We start from the raw sequence: 13,594 nt of genomic DNA, 5'->3' as shown, positions 1-13,594 counted from the left end.
ATCACCTACGACTACTATTCACTATGACTAATTATTTATTACTATTATTCACCACCTAAGACTTATTTTCTAGTTATTATTCACTACTTTCACCAGTATTATTCGCTACTACTGCCACCACTTATTATTCACTTATCACCACCTATGACTACTACTAGAATTATTCGCTACTATTATTCCCTACTGCTACTATTATTCACTACTACTACCACCACCTAACATTAGCTACTACTATTATTCACTTAATTATTCACTACTATTATCCACCATCTACGACTTTTCTACTAGTTATTATTCACTACTTTCACCACCTACGACTATTCACTAGTAGAGGTCGACCGATTAATTAGGGCCGATTTCAAGTTTTCATAACAATCGAAAATCAGTCTTTTTGGGCACCGATTTTGCCTTTTAAATTATTATTATTTTTGACCAGTTCAATGACGGCCTAGGAATGGTGGGTTAACTGCCTCGTTCAGGGGCAGAACGACAGATTTTCACCTTGTCAGCTCAGGGGATATAATCTTGCAACTAGTCCAACGCAATAACGACCTGCCTCTCTCTCGTTGCACTCCACAAGGAGACTGCCCGTTACGCGAATGCAGTAAGCCAAGGTAAGTTGCTAGCTAGCATTAAACATATCTTATAAAAATCAATCATAATCACTAGTTAACCTTACAGTTAACTAGTCCAACGCAATAACGACCTGCCTCTTGTTGCACTCCACAACGAGACTGCCTGTTACGCGAATGCAGTAAGCCAAGGTAAGTTGCTAGCTAGCATTAAACTTATCTTATAAAAATCGAATCAATCAATCATAATCACTAGTTAATTATAAAAGGTTGATATTACTAGATATTATCTAGCATGTCTTGTGTTGCATATAATCTGACTGAGCAGTAGTAGGCAGAAGCAGGTTCGTAAACATTCATTCAAACAGCACTTTCGGGGCGTTTTGCCAGCAGCTCTTCGTTGTGCGTCAAGCATTGCGCTGTTTATGACTTCAAGCCTATCAACTCCCGAGATGAGGCTGGTGTAACCGAAGTGAAATGGCTAGCTAGTTAGCGAGCGTTAAGAGGGACGGAAGCTATACTGTTACACTGTCAATACTAAAGTGCCTATAAGAACATCCAATATTCAAATGTTAATGAAAAACAAATGGTATAGAGGGAAATAGTCCTATAATAACTACAACCTAAAACTTCTTACCTGGGAATATTGAAGACTCATGTTGAAAGGTAAAGATCCCAAAGATTGGAAAGCAGCTGCGGTCATCCCCCTCTTCAAAGGGGGGGACACTCTTGACCCAAACTGCTACAGACCTATATCTATCCTACCGTGCCTTTCTAAGGTCTTCGAAAGCCAAGTCAACAAACAGATTACCGACCATTTCGAATCTCACCATACCTTCTCTGCTATGCAATCCGGTTTCAGAGCTGGTCATGGGTGCACCTCAGCCACGCTCAAGGTCCTAAACGATATCTTAACCGCCATCGATAAGAAACATTACTGTGCAGCCGTATTCATTGATCTGGCCAAGGCTTTCGACTCTGTCAATCACCATATCCTCATCGGCAGACTCGACAGCCTTGGTTTCTCAAATGATTGCCTCGCCTGGTTCACCAACTACTTCTCTGATAGAGTTCAGTGTGTCAAATCGGAGGGTCTGCTGTCCGGACCTCTGGCAGTCTCTATGGGGGTGCCACAGGGTTCAATTCTTGGACCGACTCTCTTCTCTGTATACATCAATGAGGTCGCTCTTGCTGCTGGTGAGTCCCTGATCCACCTCTACGCAGACGACACCATTCTGTATACTTCCGGCCCTTCTTTGGACACTGTGTTAACAACCCTCCAGGCAAGCTTCAATGCCATACAACTCTCCTTCCGTGGCCTCCAATTGCTCTTAAATACAAGTAAAACTAAATGCATGCTCTTCAACCGATCGCTACCTGCACCTACCCGCCTGTCCAACATCACTACTCTGGACGGCTCTGACTTAGAATACGTGGACAACTACAAATACTTAGGTGTCTGGTTAGACTGTAAACTCTCCTTCCAGACCCATATCAAACATCTCCAATCCAAAGTTAAATCTAGAATTGGCTTCCTATTTCGCAACAAAGCATCCTTCACTCATGCTGCCAAACATACCCTTGTAAAACTGACCATCCTACCAATCCTCGACTTTGGCGATGTCATTTACAAAATAGCCTCCAATACCCTACTCAACAAATTGGATGCAGTCTATCACAGTGCAATCCGTTTTATCACCAAAGCCCCATATACTACCCACCATTGCGACCTGTACGCTCTCGTTGGCTGGCCCTCGCTTCATACTCGTCGCCAAACCCACTGGCTCCATGTCATCTACAAGACCCTGCTAGGTAAAGTCCCCCCTTATCTCAGCTCGCTGGTCACCATAGCATCTCCCACCTGTAGCACACGCTCCAGCAGGTATATCTCTCTAGTCACCCCCAAAACCAATTCTTTCTTTGGCCGCCTCTCCTTCCAGTTCTCTGCTGCCAATGACTGGAACGAACTACAAAAATCTCTGAAACTGGAAACACATCTCCCTCACTAGCTTTAAGCACCAACTGTCAGAGCAGCTCACAGATTACTGCACCTGTACATAGCCCACCTATAATTTAGCCCAAATAACTACCTCTTTCCCAACTGTATTTAATTTTTATTTATTTATTTTGCTCCTTTGCACCCCATTATTTTTTTATTTCTACTTTGCACATTCTTCCATTGCAAAACTACCATTCCAGTATTTTACTTGCTATATTGTATTTACTTTGCCATCATGGCCTTTTTTGCCTTTACCTCCCTTCTCACCTCATTTGCTCACATTGTATATAGACTTGTTTATACTGCATTATTGACTGTATGTTTGTTTTTACTCCATGTGTAACTCTGTGTCGTTTTACCTGTCGAACTGCTTTGCTTTATCTTGGCCAGGTCGCAATTGTAAATGAGAACTTGTTCTCAACTTGCCTACCTGGTTAAATAAAGGTAAAATAAAATAAATAAAATAAAAAAAGGAATCACCAGCTTTCATATGTTCTCATGTTCTGAGCAAGGAACTGAAACGTTAGCTTTCTTACATAGCATATATTGCACTTTTACTTTCTTCTCCAACACTTTGTTTTTGCATTATTTAAACCAAATGGAACACGTTTCATTATTTACTTGAGGTTAAATTGATTTTATTGATGTATTATATTAAGTTAAAATAAATGTTCATTCAGTATTGTTATAATTATCATTATTACAAATAAAATAAATTGGCCGATTAATCGGCATCAGCTTTTTTGGTTCTGCAATAATCGGTATCGGCGTTGAAAAATCATAATCGGTCGACCTCTAGTGGAGTTGCTAGATATTGGCGGGAACTGGAACACACTGTCGATCCAGAGCATCAAACATGCTCAATGGGTGGCATGTCTGGTGAGTACGCTGGCCATGGAAGAACCGGGACATTTTCAGCATCCAGGAATTGTGTACAGTTCCTTGCGGCATGGGACCGTGCATTATCATGATGTGCCATTAATCTGCCGCCATCACAACAGTGGGCCTCAGGATCTCATCACACTATCACAGTGTTTTCAAAGTGCCATCGATAAAATGCAATTGCGTTCATTGTCTGTAGCTTCGCCTGCCCATACCATAACTCCACCACCACGGGGCACTCCGTTCACATCAGCAAACCACTTGCCCACACAATACCAAACATAGTCTGTGGTTGTAAGGCCATTTGAACATGCTGCCAAATTCTCAAAAACAACGTTGAATTAGCTTATGGTATAGAAATTCACATCCAATTCTCTGGCAACAGCTCTGGTGGACATTCCTGCAGTCAGCATGCCAATTGCACACTCCCTCAAATATTGAGACATATGTGGTATTGTGTTGTGTGACCATTCTTCCCATTTTAGAGTGGCCTTTTATCCTCAGTACATGCTGCACAAGTGTAATGATCATGCTCTTTAATCAGCTTCTTGATATGCCACATCTGTCAGGTGGATGGATTATCTTGGCAAAGGAGAAATGCTCACTAACAGGGATGTAAACAAATGTGTTTGTGTATGGGATCTTTTATTTCAGCTCATGAAACATGGGACCAACACATTACATGTTGTGTTTATATTTTTGTTCAGTGTAGTTTATTGCCATGTGAGAGTAAAACTGAACTCCCTTGTGGAAAATATTGTTGTCATTTGAGGAATATGAAGTAATGTTTGCCTTAAGATTCTCACACTGTTGTCTATCTACTCAGCTAGCTAAATCATGGGACTAATGTAAAACCGTCAACACCGAAGTCTTTGAAAGTGTACACAACAGACTTTCACAAGTCTTTCACGAGTCTTGAGTCCTCCCTTGGGCCAAACAATTCCCTTGAGATGGTACCAACCACACCGTCAGAGTGACTAAGCAATGGCTGGCTAGCTTAGCTAGCTAAGTAAAGGTATGATTAGGTAAAAGAGACAATAGGTTACATGTCAGTAACATGTCTCAATTAGCTAGCTGGATAGATAGGTTCGCAGGGAAACGGATGTTCGAAACATATAGTTGGTAGTAACTAACGTTAGGCCTATAGAGTTAAGCATGCTTACAAACAAGATGCACTAACGTTAGAGGGCTTGTCCGTTATGTAGTTAAAGTTTCCCTAGCCACTTGCTACGTTTAGATAACATTAACTAACTAGCGTGCTCAGTCTGTCTTAATGACACAGCAATTGATAGTTAGCACGGCGTTACTATCCGTGTCCATGGTTAACGTTACTCATATCGTGATTTAAGACAGCCATTTCGCTTGCAATCTGTATTGAAATGTTAAAGTTGAGTAACGTTAGCTGGCTACTGTTCTGGCTGGCTAATGTTGGCTTGCTAGATAACTAACTTCGTTAACTTCAGCCAACTAACGTTACCTCAGGGTTTCTTGCCTGGCTAACCTTAATCCTGGGAGCTAAATCCACAAGGCCGAGTCAGTGACAGTGATGCCTACACTGAGCTCAAAATACGCCGGTCAAATTGCGAATGTTAGCAAGCTACTACCGGTACCGTTAGCCCACTTTCGAACGGAAATCTAACTTTAGCTAGCCTAGCCTCCACTGGCTAGCCTCCTAGCCAACCCAAATATATGTATAACTTACTCGTCTGTGACTAAACTCCACCATTTGCGATGGAGTTGAGTCGGCTAGTTGCTAACTACATCAGCAAATAACGTTATTTGGCCAAGCAAATGTTCGTTACTACCTAAAGCTAGTTCTCAGGGCAGGTGAATGGCAACCAGCTAACTAGAAAGTCACACTTGGGTAAGAACACACTTACGTGGAAAGTTTCCTTGTCCAAAACAAGACACCCGGCCATATCTCTCGAAGCTGGACAGCCCGGCCCAAGTTCCCTTTGATTTGACCCAAAATGACATTGGATTCGTCGTCTAATATATCCGCATATGGCAGAAGTTTGTTGTAGACGATGTCTTTTTGAGAGACAAATCCTAATGTCCCCGACACGTCTTTTTTCATATTACAATTTCCCAAAATGTCTTTGTTATCTTCTTTGCTTGACAAGTTAGCGCGAAGTAGCTAGTTTGTATCCTTCTATAGCTAGCTACAACTTAATGTTTGCTTTTTAACATCCTAGCTAGCTAAATATCACAATTTTGCAGTGATATAACTATATCCGGTATATATTCGATTCAGTTGAAGATGGTTTCTTGAAAAATTGCATTGGCACTTAAAAATAATTTATTCTTAGCCAACAATCGAAGCTACATTCGGCTGACTTTTCACGCAACCACTCCTCCCCGACCCCTACAGTCATTTCCGCCAGTCAAAACACAACTTCGGGGGATTGCATTCAATTTAAGGAGCGTACACCGCCACCTACTGTAGTGGAGGCCATTCACTGCCGACCCAAATTTAAATATTTGTGATATAGTACTATACAATTGGGGAAAGGAACAATTACCCTGCCAACTATTAGCACTCTAAAAAATAAAAAGTAACCACCACCACATCTCATCCTACTCCAGACCTATGGTCTGGGAGGACAGAAATCTACCACTCAATACCCCCGAAAACTGTTCTGCAGTAAAATCTCGCAATGCCAAATATCTCTCTGCCGCCACAACCTCTTTTCTGTGACTTTCGATCAATTTCTGCAGCACAATTGGCAACCATAGCTATGAATGCAAAGAAACCTACCTTACTGACACATACAGCATATTCTTCGCATCACTATTAGTCTCTGCCTATTCACAGGAATCCTCTCAGGATCCCTCACCCTGTACCGCTCTTCACTGCTACAGCAAACAATACTTTATGTACTACTATGACCCCGGCAACCTGCCTTTCACCGGACACCTTTGATCTCTAGCCCCACAACTAACTTCCTACACCAAAACTACACATTCCTTCATTTCAAGCCCTCCTGCACACTTCCCACATCTAGGCCTCACCCTCCTACATATTGCTGCCCATAAACTTGACACCAAATTCAGGAACAAGCATTCCTACAGGGTGACCTTATCTGGTAAAGACTACATCAAAACAGACAACGTCTTCTCCATTTCCCCACTGGATCTGCGTTGAACCAGACGGCAACTATCAGACACGGGGAGCCTTCACTTTCTACTGACCTTCAACATTTAATACCAACCCAGTTATCACAACTTTCAACAGTGCCCTGGTCCAGAGAGCAAAGCAAGTCACATTTCTTCTTCCTAATCGCGTGATCCAGAGTGCCCACTTCCTCTGTGCTGAAGAAACAATAAAAACCACCACTAGTACACTCCCAGTTACTGTCATCAACTCAACCTCTTCTCCACCCAACCTACCACCACAACATATGAGATCTCAAAACAGTGTGCCTTTCACCTAATACCATACCCTATTCAAAGGCACTGAAATATTTTGTCTTGCCCATTCACCCTCTGAATTGCATACATACACAAGCCATGCTGACAAGGTACAGATCTGTCGTTCTGCCCCTGAACAGGCAGTTAACCCACTGTTCCTAGGCAGTCATTGAATATAAGAATTTGTTCTTAACTGACTTGCCAAGTTAAATAAAGGAAAAATAAAATAAAACAGCCTACCTACATGAAATGCTCTTCATTAGACCTGTTCCTCTAAGAAAGTTAAATATAGCCCTAGACACCACCTACACTCCAGTATAAAAACCCAATACCACTACTTTGACCCGATCTGCACCCTGCCAATGGCCTGGGACGACAGGACACCCCGCAACACACCCTGTAATTCTTCTGAAGTCAAATCTCATATACATCTGCAACTGCCACCACATATATTTTCTGTGATTTACATTGCATTGCTGCAGTACAGTTGATAACCATTGATATGAACACTAAGAAGCCAACCTTACTGAAGCACAAATCTCTCGTTGGCCTATCCCTCTGTTCTGGTACAAATCTACTCACTGGAAACCTCTCAGGATTCCTCACCCATCCTCCATTTCTAAACTGCCTCAGCAGACAACACCTTCTGCACTACTCTGACCACTTCAAGCTGCCTCTCTTGCATCAGACACTTTCCGATGGCCTCCTGCACACTTCCATTATCTTGGAATCTCCCTCCTACAAACTGCTGCAGCATGACCATCAACATTGCACCTGAAACAACACAGTGTATTCAGTACAAAAGCTAAACGGTATAACTGATAACCTAAGAAAGTCATGTTAGGCTATGAGACAGAATCAAAACGACTGACGCTTCCCACCAGGTCTGCGATGCACCAACAGAAATCACTTCTTTCAATGGTGCTCTGCTCCTAAGAGCAAAGCAAGAAACAGATATTGACCCAAGTTGTGTGACACAGAGCACCTCTTCCCTCTTATCAGAAGAGACAAACAAAGATCACAAGTCCATTACAGGTTACTCTGAAACCACAAATTAATCCACCAAAAGGCAAGCGCCCACTTTCAAGGCTTAAACATCCTTCTTTAACCTGTCTCCTCCCCTTCATCTATGCTGATTGAAGCCTATATAACAGATGACATCAATAAGGGATTATAGCTTTCACCTGGATTCACCTGGTTAGTTTGGTACACTCAGTGTATATAGAAGTAGTTTAGTGCCCCCAAAAATGGGTTAAATATGTGTAAATGATCATTAGTATGACCATCTTAAAACGATTCCATATGTTTGCTTAGTAGAACATCCCATGCTTACACTGTGGGGCAGGGGTGTCAAACTCATTCCATGGAGGGCCTAGAATCTGCAGGTTTTTGTTTTTTTCTTTCAATTAAGGCCTAGACAACCAGGTGAGTGTGGTTCTTTACTAATTAGTGACCTTAATTCATCACTCAAGTACAAGGGAGGAGCGAAAACCCGCAGACACTCAGCCCTCTGTGGAATGAGTTTGACACGTGCTCTGAGGGGTTGTAGTCAACTAGGTGGTACTTTCAACTTCATTGGTTGATCTCTCCTGGTGACCCTGTTAGAGTCATGTCCAACCGGATCATCAGGAAAGATGAGCCAATCGTGAAGAAGAAAATTGATTACTTCAAAATAGAGAATTCCTCAAATGGTGCTGCCCATGCTGTCATAGACTCTACAATGGCACAGATACAAATATTAGTCCTCTATCTATCTCTATGAATGCAACACACTTTGAAAGGCGGTGACCAGGGGCGGACTGGGACTAAAAATCAGCCCTGGTATTTCTAACATACCGGCCCATTTTTAATCCGCTGTCCCATTTTTTCCCCCCTCGAGGCCCCCACACCAGACCGACCACATGTTTTCCTTGAGGGCCCCTAATTATTAGCCAGTAAATTATAAGTTTGTGCAACAACAAACTAAAAAAACGTTAGACAGGCCCACTAGGCAAAAAATTAACCGGCCCATCTGGCATTTCAGTCTACCCCTGGAGGTGACCAACAAAGTGATCTGCTGGAAAATCTGCCTGACAACACACTCATTTCAAGGCAATTCGATACAAAGTGATTTCTGTAGCAGGTTAAGAGAGCATTTTCACTAACCCTAACCCTTTTCCTAACCTTAAGATCAGTTTCCTAACCTGCTGTGTAAGGTCTCCTAACCAGCTATGAAAATTTCACTTCGGTATTGAAGTGCCATGAAAAGAGTGTCTTTTTTAAATGTATTTTACTAGGCAAGTCAGTTAAGAACAAATTCTTATTTTCAATGACGGCCTAGGAACAGTGGGCAGGGGCAGAACAACAGATTTGTACCTTGTCAGCTCGGGGATTCGAACTTGCAGCCTTTCGGTTACTAGTCCAACGCTCTAACCACTAGGCTACCCGTCTCCCCAAAATTGATGTCAAACTCCCATGAGTTTTTCAAACTGTCTGCCCAAAGTTGGTTGGGAGAGTGTTAGGATCAATGATGAGAGTAAATTGTCGTTTTTTTCATTTTTTTTAATGTGAATGCTATAGTTTTACATTTGTAGTGATTTTCACTGATATCATAGTGCTGAAATGACCAGAGACAGTAGTCTACTGAATAGCTCCTCAATACAACACCGGTGGTCATTCCTTTCGCATGCGGTTGTCATCATGCTTCCCAAGCAAGGGCAGTGCCGTCAAGCAGTAAGGCTAACGAAGTCGACTTTAGTCGAAAGTCGGCGAGTGAAGTGAACAATTTGGTTGTTTTCCAACGGAAAGGCTCAGATCAACATGGCAGTGTTAACATAGAAGCTGATGTAAATGTGTCCATACTGTTAGGGTTGCGTCAATTCGAATCTGGTATCAGGATAAGTATGACACTGAGTCACTGATTGTATACTATGTATTTTTTATTAGCTAAGCAATAAGTGGTAAATGCAATTTTCGTATATACGGGCTCTCTGTCCCACCTCGCAGCGCAAAACAGAGAACTGACTTGTTCCTGACAAAGATATTATAATATACTCTTGACAGAATTAGTTCCTGCTTCCGAGCCGGCCTGTCAGAGTAGAGACTGGGCGTGGTTTAGACTCACCCAGCCTATCTGTTGATTGTTGGAGCAGAGGCTGGTCCCAGCCCCCTAAGCGCTTCAGCGGTCAGTCGTTGTAGCTGTGTAGAATATACAGTTATCAGGCACCTGGCTCTTGTTATCTAACAAAAGACTGTTTGTTCTCGCAACACTACGTTCTGAATGTGACCACCCCCCAACTCATTGCACAGTTCCTGTCTTCATGTCTTCAGTGCAATCCGTTTTGTCACCAAAGCCCCATATACTACCCACCATTGCGACCTGTACGCTCTCGTTGGCTGGCCCTCGCTTCATACTCGTCGCCAAACCCACTGGCTCCATGTCATCTACAAGACCCTGCTAGGTAAAGTCCCCCCTTATCTCAGCTCGCTGGTCACCATAGCATCTCCCACCTGTAGCACGCGCTCCAGCAGGTATATCTCTCTAGTCACCCCCAAAACCAATTCTTTCTTTGGCTGCCTCTACTTCCAGTTCTCTGCTGCCAATGACTGGAACGAACTACAAAAATCTCTGAAACTGGAAACACTTATCTCCCTCACTAGCTTTAAGCACCAACTGTCAGAGCAGCTCACAGATTACTGCACCTGTACATAGCCCACCTATAATTTAGCCCAAACAACTACCTCTTTCCCAACTGTATTTAATTAATTTATTTATTTTGCTCCTTTTCACCCCATTATTTTTATTTCTACTTTGCACATTCTTCCATTGCAAATCTACCATTCCAGTGTTTTACTTGCTATATTGTATTTACTTTGCCACCATGGCCTTTTTTTTTGCCTTTACCTCCCTTATCTCACCTCATTTGCTCACATCGTATATAGACTTGTTTATACTGTATTATTGACTGCATGTTTGTTTTACTCCATGTGTAACTCTGTGTCGTTGTATGTGTCAAACTGCTTTGCTTTATCTTGGCCAGGTCACAGTTGTAAATGAGAACTTGTTCTCAACTTGCCTACCTGGTTAAATAAAGTTGAAATAAATACATGTTATTCTGTATTTTTCCATCATGAGAAAGGCCCATGGCCCTGAAACTGTTAACAATGTCTCAAGTCAGCTATGTTGCATAACACATACATCCACACAAGCCAACAGCAGATAATATTCAATCACATATATGGTAACGGGCTATATTGCATAACACAGAATCCTCATAATACCCTCATCACACACACAAACTGAAAACATAACGTGTACAATTCATTGGTTAGAGAGGTATCATATATTAATTTTATTTGTATCCCCTGTAACTGGTTCTGTGCTATGTACCAGATTGTAACCATTTATACGATCAGCACACATGCATGTGATCGTTTTCTGACCTCTGTAATCGAGAGGCAGTGCTGGAGCCGTGTGATAAGGTAAGCAGTGTTTGCTAGCTGCTAACAAGCTATTTTGGTTAGGTCAAAGATCTGTGGTTAGCTAGGTGCTAATAAACATTTGCTAGATAACCACCGACTGTAGATACGTGCACAACACACATCACCTTCCTTACAAGTAAAAAGTAAACCAGCATAATGACTGTTTTGACATTTTTATTGACATGTTTTTAGAGAGCTAGCCAGCTAGTTAATATTAGCTCATGGTTTGTGTAGTCATACTTTTTCACGTGGGATCATACTAGCGTTAGCCCACCTGGGAAGGGATATTATGCTAGCTAGTTAATGTTCGTGTAGTCAGACTTGTTAGCTAACGTTAGGCCGGCACCATGGCAAGGATAATTGGTTAGCTAACATGTCACCACTTAAAGGTTTGACTACATGAACGGTGAGCTAATGCTAAATATCACCTGGTGGGCTAGCTAGTTAGGCACCTTGGTTGGCTAGTTAGCTACATTAACTAAAGTTTGCTAGCTAGCTCACAAATGGCTTGTGCGCTCTAGCCCAAGGCTAGTACTTTTCAGACTGCTAGTAGACAATGTGCCAAACTGCCTGACACAGCAGTGACATTTTGCCTTTACAAACATCACATGCCACAGATTTAGGACCTGAATGCTAGTAGAAATCGTGGACTGCTGGCCAGTGTCCAAATCATTATGTTCCCTCCCTGCATGTCAGTCCCTTTCAGACGATCGCAGTATTGCGATGAGCTCTACGGCTATACTTATGACTCTAAGTCTCAAGAGGAAAGTCCATCCCAGCAGAAATGTCCCATCCACATAGTAGGATTTTAGATGTGCAGATAGACCAAAGTAGAGTCTATTTTATTGTTACTATAGTCAAGTCTGTAGGTTATGGTATTTACATATCAATGTTACCATTTTAGTAATCAACCTAGCTAGCTAGTAAAATGTACTTTTGTCTTGTCTTTCTGACGGGCGGCCCAGAATCCCATTGACAACACTGGGGTCTGCAGCTGCCATTTTCCGTTGGGAAAGAGAAATGGCCCTGTATTTACCTAAAAATGTAGTTCATCCACCTTGGCAGAAGACAAATATCCAGACTATTGATTGGGAAGAACAAACAATGAGACATAAGGATTGGGTGTTGAGGGAACACTTGTCCCGTTGTCCAAGGTGGGTTTGTGTTATGATAAACAATGGATTTTCTGTCCAGATAAAGATGCTGATACAGCATTGAAAAAGACCCACCACTGACTAAATGTCTCTTTGTTTTCCAGTCCAACAGGAGTGCATCCTTCAGACCATCCGGTGCACAGACATCCTGTGCCAGTGTGATGCGAGCGTCCAGTTTTGGAGAGACTACAGCACATGGAGCCTGTGGGCTGAAAGGTCAGAAACTAATCAAATATGTTACAATGTTATGTACAATATTTTCCCCATGTTTTAGACATGAGGCACTTGTTCTTCAACAATGTCAGGTACAGGCAGGGATGACTGGGGCCTTCAGCAAGTAAAACACAGGGGGAAATAAATCATTTCAAGATCAGTGTTAGGTTGTAATTCTCAGAGTAAAACCTCTACAGACACTATTAAAGCTCAAACCAAGTTTATTCTTCCACGAGGATCAATACAGCTGCATTACACAAGGACATTGCTCACACGAATCCCCGAGCTGACAAGTTAAATCAGTCGTTCTGCCCCTGAACAAGGCAGTTAACCCACTGTTTCTAGGCCATCATTGAAAATAAGATTTTATTCTTAACTGACTTGCCTAGTTAAATAAAGCTAAAATTAAAATAAATAAACAAGCACTGATATTTTTCTGTTTCTCATAGGCTGAGTCTCCTCCTACACATCTGAACAAACATTGTATCTTAAGTGCTAGGCAGGAAACTAAGTGATACGGCCATAAACTTTACTTTCTCTCTTAACGTGACCTGACCTCATCCTAAACTTGGGATAATTAACCCTATCCCAAGTTTAGGAGTTAGTACCCAGAATAAATCAACAGATATCAATTCCCCATAAAGTTTACTGAACAAAAATATAAATGCAACGAAGTGTTGTTCCCATGTTTCATGACCTGAAAAAAAAGAAATTTCTCTCAAATGTTGTGCACAAATTTATTTATGTCCCTGTTGGTGAGCGTTTCTCCTTTGCCGAGATAACCCATCCTGACAGGTGTGGCATATCAAGAAGCTGATTAAACAGCATGATCATTACACATGTGCACCTTGTGCTGGGGACAATAAAAGGCCACTCTAAAATGTGCAGTTTTGTCACACAAC

At 42.0% G+C, this 13,594-nt stretch overlaps 1 protein-coding gene across 3 annotated transcripts in view; it reads right to left on the bottom strand.

Annotated features, from left to right (window-relative positions):
- The window catches only part of LOC109900106 (proteasome activator complex subunit 4B), a 91,485-nt gene extending 85,641 nt beyond the window's left edge, over positions 1 to 5,844 (bottom strand). For 2 of the 3 annotated variants that reach the window (XM_031835172.1, XM_031835173.1), the window contains exon 1: positions 5,334 to 5,836. In XM_031835172.1, coding sequence (XP_031691032.1) covers positions 5,334 to 5,530 — 197 coding nt within the window. In that variant the 5' untranslated portion in view covers positions 5,531 to 5,836. Of the gene's footprint in view, positions 1 to 5,333 lie in introns of all 3 variants that reach the window. The other variant, XM_031835174.1, reaches the window with a different exon arrangement.
- Positions 5,845 to 13,594: the final 7,750 nt, after the last annotated feature.

This window comes from Oncorhynchus kisutch, linkage group LG11 (assembly GCF_002021735.2).
Source record: "Oncorhynchus kisutch isolate 150728-3 linkage group LG11, Okis_V2, whole genome shotgun sequence".
In the NCBI taxonomy this organism is placed as follows: Eukaryota; Metazoa; Chordata; class Actinopteri; order Salmoniformes; family Salmonidae; genus Oncorhynchus; species Oncorhynchus kisutch.
This window is presented reverse-complemented; position numbering and strand designations above follow the sequence as displayed.